This window comes from Dipteris shenzhenensis, chromosome 17 (assembly GCF_047967505.1).
Source record: "Dipteris shenzhenensis isolate YYH24624 ecotype China chromosome 17, Dip_SZ_1.0, whole genome shotgun sequence".
In the NCBI taxonomy this organism is placed as follows: domain Eukaryota; kingdom Viridiplantae; phylum Streptophyta; class Polypodiopsida; order Gleicheniales; family Dipteridaceae; genus Dipteris; species Dipteris shenzhenensis.
The window spans coordinates 29,502,960-29,513,941 of NC_141612.1; the positions used below are offsets into that span (position 1 = coordinate 29,502,960).

The 10,982-nt window shown below is 42.4% G+C and overlaps 1 protein-coding gene across 2 annotated transcripts; it reads left to right on the forward strand.

Moving 5' to 3' along the window:
* Positions 1–6,004: 6,004 nt before the first annotated feature.
* LOC147891956 (PI-PLC X domain-containing protein At5g67130-like) lies at positions 6,005–9,148 on the forward strand. Of its 2 annotated transcripts, none has more exons than XM_087387929.1 (8): positions 6,005–6,815; positions 6,897–7,019; positions 7,101–7,238; positions 7,326–7,424; positions 7,544–7,847; positions 8,029–8,252; positions 8,505–8,591; positions 8,740–9,148. In XM_087387929.1, exons 1-8 carry the CDS (start codon positions 6,732–6,734, stop codon positions 8,932–8,934), a joined length of 1,254 nt encoding a protein of 417 aa, XP_087244055.1. In that variant the 5' UTR covers positions 6,005–6,731; the 3' UTR covers positions 8,935–9,148. The 2 variants fall into 2 exon arrangements, with proteins under 2 accessions (XP_087244055.1, XP_087244054.1); XM_087387928.1 differs by having other exon boundaries at positions 6,005–6,415; positions 6,536–6,815; positions 6,897–7,238.
* Positions 9,149–10,982: the final 1,834 nt, after the last annotated feature.

Sequence of the window (10,982 nt, forward strand, 5' to 3'; positions counted from 1 at the left end):
TTGTTTGCCTTAAAAATAGACTTCTGAGTTCTACCAATGTGTTAGGAGGGAAAAGATAACATGTTCACAAGCTAAGAAGAGTAAATGATGGCATAGGATGAAGAGATAAACTTTGAGCATTTTGTGTCCTTATAAAAAGTTGATAAAATATAATATTAGTACAAGGATGTTGGCCAGTCCAACTGCATGATATTATTTCAGGAACCAAGTAGTGAGCATGGTACAATATACATTTTAGTCCTTGTTGTAGTAAATCCTAAATGAGGGCAAAAGTATTCCGAGCCACCACGGTGACTAGTGGCCCAGTGGTGCCATCCAAATAATCAACTATAATTCATCGAGTGAAGATTGAGCAAAAGAGATTACATCTACATCCAATAACAGATTATATTAAAATTAACAACAACTTATACTGAGCAAAAATTGAACGGAGGATCTTACATTTATAAAAACTCAGCAATTGTTGAGAGCCTTAGAGGCCAAAAGATTATATCCAACGACCATAACCACTCAAATATAAAAGTTAACAATAGTGCATACTGAGAGCCTCAAATTGAACAAAAGAGATTACATAAATGTAAAAACTCAGCAATTGCTGAGAGCCTTAGAGACTAAAATATTACATCCAACAAGCCAAAAGATTGCTGAGAGACTAAAAGATTACATCCACCCATTGCTGAGTGGTTATGAGCCTCGTTGAGCACAATAAGAAATTTGTAGATCTCAGTATTACTGCCACCCCATCTTGTTGCATTAAATTTTTTAAGGGATCCAATGGAGGAGACGATGGAGAGGCCAAAGACCATACACATTGCCAGGACTCAGATTACACCCCCCCCCCACAAGTAGAGAGTAATGTGCTATGAAAATCCCGAGGCCTTCGTCGATGTCTAGGGGGAATCCATACATCAAAATGATATAGAGGACCTCTGTGACCATGTCATCCAAGGTGGTGACATGCAAATATGGAGGGAATCGACCGTGGGGATGAAGGGTGTCCACTAGAGTCAGCATTTCCAGTCCAGGTGAGTGCAACGCAATCACCTTATACAAGAAGGCAGTTAACATTGGATCAGGTTGCATCAAGGGGTGGTAGGAGCTACAATAGGCATGGTGAAGATGAGAGGGTGATCAGTGGAGCGGATGAGCAGGGGAGCATATGAGTGATGAGAGTTAGAGGAGGGAGCATGGAGAAAAGTAGAGCAAGGGCGGAAGAGAGCTGGAGGAGGGTGTGAGGAGCAAAGTAGTAGAGTGTGTCAAGTAAAGTAGCAGAGCAGGGACAGATGAGGGACAAATGAGAGCAATGTAGTAAAATGCCAAATGCCATGGATCTTGTGTATTATAAAGCTCGAGCCCTCGTGGTGGTGGCTGGAGGCCCAGCGTTCCATCCATATTAATTACAGGCCACTACGGTGGAATCTTAGGTGTCACCCTAGATGACCAATGGTACTTAATTACAATGTGGCTGGTAATCAATGTTGGTAACAAGCAGGTGAGTGATTGCAAGCCATTGCGGTGGTTGGTAATTAACTGCCAGCCCAGTGGAATCTTAGCCACGATAGACGTGGCTGATGAGAGCCACCACCATCGAGCAATAATTACCATAAAAGTAAATCATGAAGCTGAATCACCTCTAATCACTCATTACCATGCACTCTAGTACTCTACTAAGCACGCCAGCCCAGTGACTGGTAATTTACTACAATTATGGTAATCATGCATGCAAGCCCAATGGTAGTAATTGGTAGGTGAGTAATTGCGGGCCACTGCGATGGCTAGTAAAACTGCCAACCCAATGGAATCTTAGCCACCACAGATGTAGTTGATGAGAGTCACCACATCGGGCAATAATTATCACAAAAGTAAATCATGAAGCCTAATCACCTCTAATCACTGATTACCATGCACTCTAGTACTCTACTTAGCATGCAAGCCCATGTGACTAGTAATTTATTGCACTCATAGTAATCATGCATGCAAGCCCGGTGGTGGTATCTGGTAGGTGAGTAATTGTGGGCCACTGTGGTGGCTGGTAATGAATTACGAGCCTATTGGAATCTTAACATGGCTCGTAATCTTAGATGCTGACTCATTTATTCTTTCACATAAATCCACAATCACTCACATTGAATCACTCACTCTTTTAGACACATCCACAATCATTGGCATTCATTCACTCTTGATTCTTCTCTCTCTCTCTCTCTCTCTCTCTCTCTCTCTCTCTCTCTCTCACTCACTCACTCACACACATGCACACACACACACACTCACATGGACACACACAATCACACAATCTTGTTCATTCTAACTCACACCTATGGGATCTTACATACTACTCTGATGCCAAAAATTGATATATTCTATTTGGAATTGATGTTACTATTATCTATGTTTTATAAGAGTGTGAGTATTAAGTGATAGCCTAGTGGCTCTCACTTATTTTTATTTTCTAAGATATTGTATGGGATTGATAGGATAAGTGGAATGGATCATTATAAATACCATGGGTATGGATGGTAAATATCGTGAGATGTAATGAGAGTTATTTGTGTATGGGATTAGTATGAGGTTAGTATGGGATTAGTATGGGGTTTTTAGGAAATAGGAAGAGTGAGTCATATAAAGAGGTGTGTTTCATGTCTAGGTGTTCCAATAATTTAAGAGAGGTCACATGCCTAGCATATGGAAGGCATGTGGAGGAGTGTGGAGTCAAGAGGAATCCTTCTACAATTCCTATGTGGAATATGGAGGATGTGGACATATGGAAAAGGGAGAGTCCCTATGGGCTCCATGTGGGAATACTCTTGACTCTCTCAATATTTTAAGGCTCATGAGAATCTTTTGAAGTGACACGTGTCAAGAGTAGCCAAAAAGGACATGGGCTTATGTGATTGATGGGGAAAGGAATCTATAGGCAGCAATTGGAAATGGGTGAAGGAGGGTCACAAAATCTCTATAAAAGTAGCCCTCCTGTCCCTTGTTCATCATCTCTTTGACAATCACATTGTTGTAGCTTCAGTCTCCTCAAGAATCTTCCATGAGCCATATCTCTCTCTCTCTTATAGATGATCTCTTGTGTAAACTCTTTAGTTCATCTCTCTCTAGCTCACTCTCTTCCTATGAGTAGTCTTGGAGCTCTACTCCCTCTTGTATGTATGAAACCTCTTCTCCTCCCTTATGTATATAGCATGTTGAGTTGCATTTGAGTAGAGTCTCACTCTCTTGGAAATGAATGTCACTTCAAGTTATCTCCCTTGAGTCTCTCTTCCTTTTTCCCCCATTCCTTTTATCTATTCTTTCTTTCAAATTCTCCAAGTGCTTTCTATTTAGTTTCTCACACAACAACCTCGCTCTACGCTTAGCCAAGTCAACAACAACTGCCTATAGCAACTCTTAGTGGCTCCTTGATAGCCAAAGTGACTGCCATCCAGCTCCAGAGAAGGCAAAACAACTCAGCCATCCAAAGTTACAATGTCACGACCATTCTCTAGTAGCACGGTGGGTAGCAACACATTCTATCACAGCTATATGCCACTTGCATGGGAGGAGCAGCCAACATATGAAGTCCGCCTCCAATGACAGACAGGTAGCTTGAACACAGAGACATGCTATTTTTTAATCGTATTTATTCCATCTATGTGGATGACATTGCTCCAAAGGAGTAACCATATCTATGTTTTCGTTGATGCTCATTTTGGAGTGTATTACGCTCATAGATGGGATAACTAATTAGTCTTAAATTAAGACAAGCTATGGTTTAGGGTGCCTGCCTTTGCAAAGGCTTTTGATTTCTCTCGCATCAAATTTAGGTGATCTTATGGCATTACATGTTGGGATACATTGTAGTGTCATGGTTGTCATGATGCCAATAAGTGTGTTGCTTAGGGCTCATGTGAAATTGGTTTTTTGAACTTTGGTGCGATGATGGCATCGGAAGTACATATTTAAGCTAGCCACTAGCTATGTTCTTCGTGATTTTTTTTGTTTGAAAAACTCACAAAACTCGTAAAGAATAAACTTGTAAAATGTCAAAACTCGACATGGACCATTTAGCTCGAAAATAGTAGCCAAGTGGAAGGGCCATGTTGTATAGAATTGATGACTTGACTTTCTAGTGGACTACCTTCCATGGAGGTCTAAACCTTGATTAGGGTGGTCCTAAAATAGTCATATGGCTAAGATGTGAGCTCACTAGCTGCACCTTCATGGGTTTGAGTCCATTGTGTCACCAGCATTCTTGGGATCTTATAGACATGGTATTTTAAATACATTCTTGCTTTGCATGTGCTATTTTTAAAGAGTCCCAATTTCTTGGAGCCTATGCTTATCTATGGTTGGATATAATCATAAGAACATATCTCAAGGTGTAGTTGAGGGGGTTACAACCACCTCCTAAGACTGCAAATTCTAAGGGAGTCGCTAGAGACAAGGTGGGACATAGCAAAAGTGGTGGCCAACCAAGTGAGGGCTCTCCACCAACGAGCAATACTAATATGATTTGAAGGAAAGCTGACAATAAAGGGCCTTTTTAAGTGAAATTACCCCTTGATGCATACTGTATTGTTATATCTTCTAGATGCAAGCCAATAAAGATATAAACATTTATGCTCTTCCATAAGTTCTCTTCTTTAACAAATTGACATATTCTCTACAATCTTGCGTGTGATTACTGCTTGTGTCAACTCGGTATGCATGTACACTTTGGTTGTTCATTAGAGTTTGGTCATCCATATTCATTCTTTGATGTGATATCTAGTGCTCACTATACAATCTTTTCAATGTAAAAATATGCAAACATCAAGGGGTTCTCTTTTTTCAAATGAAATTAACTACCCACCATGAAATTATAGTATTGTTAGTCTCCACATTTCTTTCAAATAAAAAGCCTAGATATGAAGTCTCTTGTATGGATGCCCTAAGTGTCTAATATAATAAACTCTAGAGGGGCATTGTAGTTATGTCCTTGATAGAACCATCATCGATATTGTCTAAGATACTATTGTTCAAAACTCTTGTCCCTTTCATTTCACAACTTCTTTCATTTTATAACTAAGGGACAAGTAATTAAGCCTAAGGGGAAGGGATAACTTCTTTCATTTCACAACTAAGGGGAAGGGACAAGTAGTTAAGCCTAATCATTATGGGACATTGAATATATAAGTTGTGTGGAAGAAGGGACTAACAAACATGGATGAGTGATAGATATCTAGTCTTTCCTCAAATATATGAGGTGTGTGGAAGAGGGACTAACAAACATGGATGAGAGCTGCCTTATCTAAAGACATCTAGTATATGGGAATTCACATCAACCACTTTGTTGAGAAATTTTTTATCTTCATTGTCTAGTTTTGCAGGCTTCTTTTCAAGTTTGTGAAAAGTTTTTAAAAACTTGCCTTGAGGAAGATCCTACACATTTTTTTACTTTTTCTCCAAGGCTGCTAATAATGAGCACATCTTCTATGTGGTTTACATCATTGAATTCTCAAGCTTTCTTTTCTTATCATTTCATCCTTGTACATACAAGTAATCATCCACATGGGATGTCCCATGGAGATCACCCTATAAAACCCATTTACATTGATTGACCCCTCAACTAAATACTGAACACATTTTATAATATTGAATACATTTTTACATAGTTGGTCTCCGTTTTAGGCTCCCTTGAGTTTGGAGCAGCCAGTGGAGAGTTGGCTCACCTCCACTGTCACGCTTTTGAGTGCGTGTGCACTTGTATGAACCCACAGAACGGAAAGTAGAGTGGAATACTCTCCAAAGGAAAGGTTGGCTTGGGGACCTATTTCCACACGCCTTGGGTGTGCGCTGGAGGCGAGGGCCGACCGGGCTGCGTCAATAAATAGGAATTTTGGTCTCTACTCCCGCGTGCTGATTGGTGTGGTGGACCACAATGATCAGATCATCCAGCGGATTAGGTGAGATTCGCCGTAGAAAGGGATCGGAACTCACTTTGCTTCTTCTTCTTCACGATCATCGTTTTCGTCTGCTGCGCTGCGGGATTTCTTCCAGCATTCACCAACCATCGCCTGTTCTTCTTGGTTTCCGCTGCTGCCGTGCCGCCTTTCTCCTCCGACGCGAGTGCGACCCTGAAATGGAGGCTTGAATAATAAGTTGAATTGCTGCATGGTGAATTGAATTGGACGGGGAGCGGCGCAGGACTGGGTGATAAAGATAGCAGGAACATTCAACGTATAGCCGACACGCCAGACATGGATGGATCGTGACGAAGGCGACCGGCGTGGGACGCAGCCCCGTTCCCTGTTCTAGCTGATTTAGGACGTATGTGGCTTGTCGCGCATAGGTCTACCTCGCTTCAAGACTGTGCTAGCGGGGTGCAGATCGCAAGGCTCTCACGTTGGCTACATGATGTGTGGCTGCTTCAACGTAAACGAAACGAGAGGTGAGCTAGGGGAGGAGCAACAAATAAAGAGAGGATGGTCATTTCTGCCGTATATGTGGTAATTGAAGTAATTTCCGTCACCATTTCATCGTTTCCCGGTGCGTACTGCCGTTTCTACAGTCTTTCCGTCACAGAGCGCCGTCGCCATAGCGAGAATGCGCTGCCCGGTGACTCATTCTTCGTTAGAATGGGCTTCCCGGCGATGCATTCTCTTCTAGAATGGGCGCCCCGGTGACTTATTCCGTTGTTACCACCGAAGAGGATTAAGTAGCAGCCAGCCGTTCTATCGCAGAACGCCTTGCTTCTCAATCTGGCTATGGCGATCGTCCCGTTCTTCATCTCTTCCATCCTGCTGCTCCTCACCCCCCTCTCCCTCGCTTGCTCCCATGGCTCCTGCCAGGTACCCCCCTCTTCCCTTCTTCTCCATTCCCTTCCATTCTTACCTCCCTTTCATCCCCCCTAACCCAGTTTTTTTCCTCAGCTTCGCAATGTCTGCCTCCGTGACTCCGATTGCGCCCCCGGTCTCTTCTGCTCCACTTGCGTCGCCGATGGCGATCTCCTCCTCCGTTGCCATCGCTACCAGGCCACCAATGTCACTGCTATCGTAAGTTTCTTCCTGCAGTTTTCCGTGGACCTCTCGAGTTCTTTCCTGTGCGCTAATAATGCGACCGCATGGTTGCTGCAGCGCGGAGGCCTGCCCTTCAACAGATACTCCTGGCTGACGACCCATAACGCTTATGCCATCGTCGGAGAGCCCTCGCACACGGGATCCCCAAGGGTCACGTTTGAGAATCAAGAAGACAGCGTCACGGATCAGCTCAATGTGCATACTCCTGCATTCCGTTTCTGTCGTGCTACCTCCGATCTGGCGAAGTCCAACCTCTAAACATAGCTCTGTTTTTGCATGCAGAACGGCGTCAGGGGCTTAATGTTGGACATGTATGATTTTTTGGGCGATATCTGGCTCTGCCATTCGTTCGGGGGCGTGTGCTACAACTTCACAGCCTTTGTAAGTGGTTCTCCTCCCATCTGCTGTCTCTGTTTTGCATTGGAGGGAAATATGTTAGTTTTAGATATGTGCTCAAGGTCCTTAATACTATTGTTCTCACCACAGCTAGATTGTTACAGGAGCCGGTCATCAACACATTGAAAGAAATAGAGGTTTTTATGTCAGCCAATCCCACCGAGATCGTTACCATTTTCATCGAAGACTACGTTCGGACAACCAACGGCTTGACGAAGGTGTTTACAGCAGCCGGCTTGATGAAATATTGGTTTCCCGTCTCCAATATGCCAAAGAACGGGCAAGACTGGCCGACAGTGACAGACATGGTAGCCAAGAACCAACGCCTATTAGTCTTCACGTCCAACCGCACCAAGGAGGCAAGCGAAGGCATAGCATACAATTGGAGATACGTGAATGAGAATCAATGTGGGTAAAAGCTTAGAATTGCGAGGAAACTATGTGGAGATTCTTGCTGCCGCTTGCTCTCATAAAATTTCTTGAGTGCTTGACTGCTCTTTCTGCGAGTGCCTGAGTTTCTGTTACGTTGGTTACTTTGCGCAAGTGTGAGGGAAGGGGAAAATCCTGACGCAGATGCGTTCTTGCACAGATGGGAACGGAGGAATGGTAGCAGGACAATGCCCCAATAGAGGGGAATCTTTGCCCCTGAATGCCTCCAGCAGGTCGCTAGTGCTAGAGAATTTCTTCCCAGATGATCCCGTCCAGGTGCAGGCCTGCAAATACAACTCGGCGATGCTGGAGCAGATGCTACCCGTGTGCTACCAAGCGGCAGGAAAGCGATGGGCGAACTTTCTGGCAGTGGATTTCTACAAGGTCAGTCATCGATTCTTGAGGCAGAAGGCAGCGTGCCACAAAGCTAAGCAATTGTTTTCGTCGATGCTTGAGGCAAAAGTCTTGCCACCACAAAGCTGATGAATCGGATGGGGCAAGAAGGGTCCCATGAACTAAGCTCATTGTGGTTGTCTCTATTCGAGGTCACTCGAATCTGCATGCAATCTTACATCTTACTTGTGGTTCTTAAAGTTGTTTGCATCCGATAGATAAACATCAACAATAATATTGCAGAGAAGCGATGGTGGAGGCACTTTTGCAGCTTTGGATACTCTCAACGCTGGCCTCATCTGTGGCTGCTCTGACATAAACATCTGCAAGGTAACTCGTCCCTTCACACTTTTGCTGTCCTTTCATCATCTTTTTGACCTTCTTGCCATCCGGTAGTCATCTGCATTCAAGCTGGCGATCCAAACTTCAATTGAGTAAAACCTCTGTCTTCATTGTGGTCTGTGGATTTCTTTTTCAGCTCGATCTGCCTTTTGGAGCCTGCAACACTACAGTATCTAATTCAACATCATCTACACCTGGCAAGCTAACAACCCAGAAGTCTTCTTCCAAGGCTTCCCATGCACTTGCCCGCCTTAATACTTCCCAACGCTTAAGTTTCTGGGCTCTAGCATTCTTTTCCCTCCTCTTATGCACTTGGGTAATCCCACTCTAGAATACTTTTCCTCGCTCACGGATTGACATAATTAGCTTCCCCTTGCTCGTAACCATCTGATGTTGTAATTCCATTCATTGTTTTCACAGCCTCTCTAAGAATTTACTCGGCCACTGATGTGGGAACCGATCTCTCCTCCACCGTCATCCTCATTCTTTGCAATACAAAATTTCGTGTTGTTATTGAAAAGCCCAGAGACGGGCATTTATGATTCTTCTCTTCCTCGCACGGTTGGTAGCGTATTTAAGATTGCCGACATTTCCCATGGTGAATAAATCAGCCTTCAAAGTTCAGTTCAAAATTGAAATTCTAGATCTACTTGACTACAGCGGCATGATACTATCAATCCGCACGTCCAACCATAGCGATATAACTCGTACGAAAAAATAGTGTGTCTTCCCATTTTTTATATCAAAACTTGTTGATCAGGTAATCTTTTCCTTACACTTCAGCATAGATGCTTCTACTCTTGATAATTCATGTGCAGCTTATCATAGCTAGAAGGAAGATATCCAACCTCCCAAGGACCTTTTCCCACCTAGAGCGATGTTGTAGTTTAGTTACATTGAAGTTAACATGAATAACCCACTTCCCTTCATCATACTTCCTTTACACTCTGAAGCCCGTGTTCTCTAAACTACAATCACAACGGCCTTTTCTACTCACATGCTTTCATTGTATATTGACCCTCAAAAGTACTCAATTTATAGAATTTGGACATTAGAACACCAAAACTAAGAATTTATACCATAGTATATATTCTAATCTTATGTGTGTGTGTTCTAGTCTTACAAAGGCAGGCGGGGGTGTGTGCGTCTCTTTGTGTGTGGGGTAATTTCTATCCTTATTGTGTACATTTTTACTTTCACAATAAATTCTCAAGCATTTTGAACATGCAATCAAAAGAAAAACATTTATTAGATCCCCTTGAATCTCAATTAAAATGCACATTTTTATAAAAGTCCTCTAGCTTAAGGGATTCTTGTCGATCCTAATGGCTCGTTGGCCTTATCTATAGAGTATAGTGGTGATGGTTGTGTGGGTTACTTGGAATTAGTTAGTTTCTTAGTACTCTTTGTCTCTAGGTATATTAGAGAATCAGTGACACTCTAGCAAAGGTGGGTAGAGTCCTACAGGACTTCTCCTAGATGATAAGTAAGAAACATAGTATGCCCTTTATGGTCTCATCTATTTCTAGGTCCTAGCTAGCTAAATGGCAACGTAGATCATGATTAATATGCCCTTTATGGATAATCAAGTTCTATACTAGGGTCTTTTTTTGGCAGTGTCTCTTATTTAATAATAAAAGTCAGCTTGTTTGTAATCAATGAATGTCATGTAATAGAGTGAAGCATTTAAACTTTTAGGTTGTACATGACCTCATAAATTGGACTATATCAATTCACTCTAGTTGTGCTTCTATCAATGAAGAGAGAAGGGGGAGGGGCGGTTGTAGAGAGAATAGTGAAGAATGAGGACTTTATGAGGGGACGGGTCCCCTCCTCTCTTGTTTATGAGATCTATTTACAATAGTTTTTTCACATCTCATATAGCTTGTGGAAAGACTCGACGAGTAATACAGGGGATGTCTAAATTTAAGTCACTAGAACTTAGACTAGTAGCATAACCTTTCAAAAATATGAAAGGATTCACATGAAGTTATACAACATATAAGACAAAAGCATGCAACATAAACAAAATAAAACAATAACAAAAATAGCTATTGTGTACAAAAGTACATGCATTGGCCTTATCTTTACTCCCAAGAGTGTCTACGAAACCAATGGTCTATATAGAACTATAATCAGTGCCCATGTCTCCACATGTTGTTGAAAGTCCACTAGGTATAGCCTTTTCTTCAAAACAGTGAATCTCAACATAAACAAACTTGTAACACTCAAGAGAATGGGAGTAAGTAAGAATACTACAATCAAAGATATTACGAACCTCTTGCCTTTCCCATCATAAAGTTTGCTTAGAATATAACTGCCATCTTCAAATTTGAAGTTTTGCTAAGAATAGATGGGCTACCACCATCTTCAATTTTG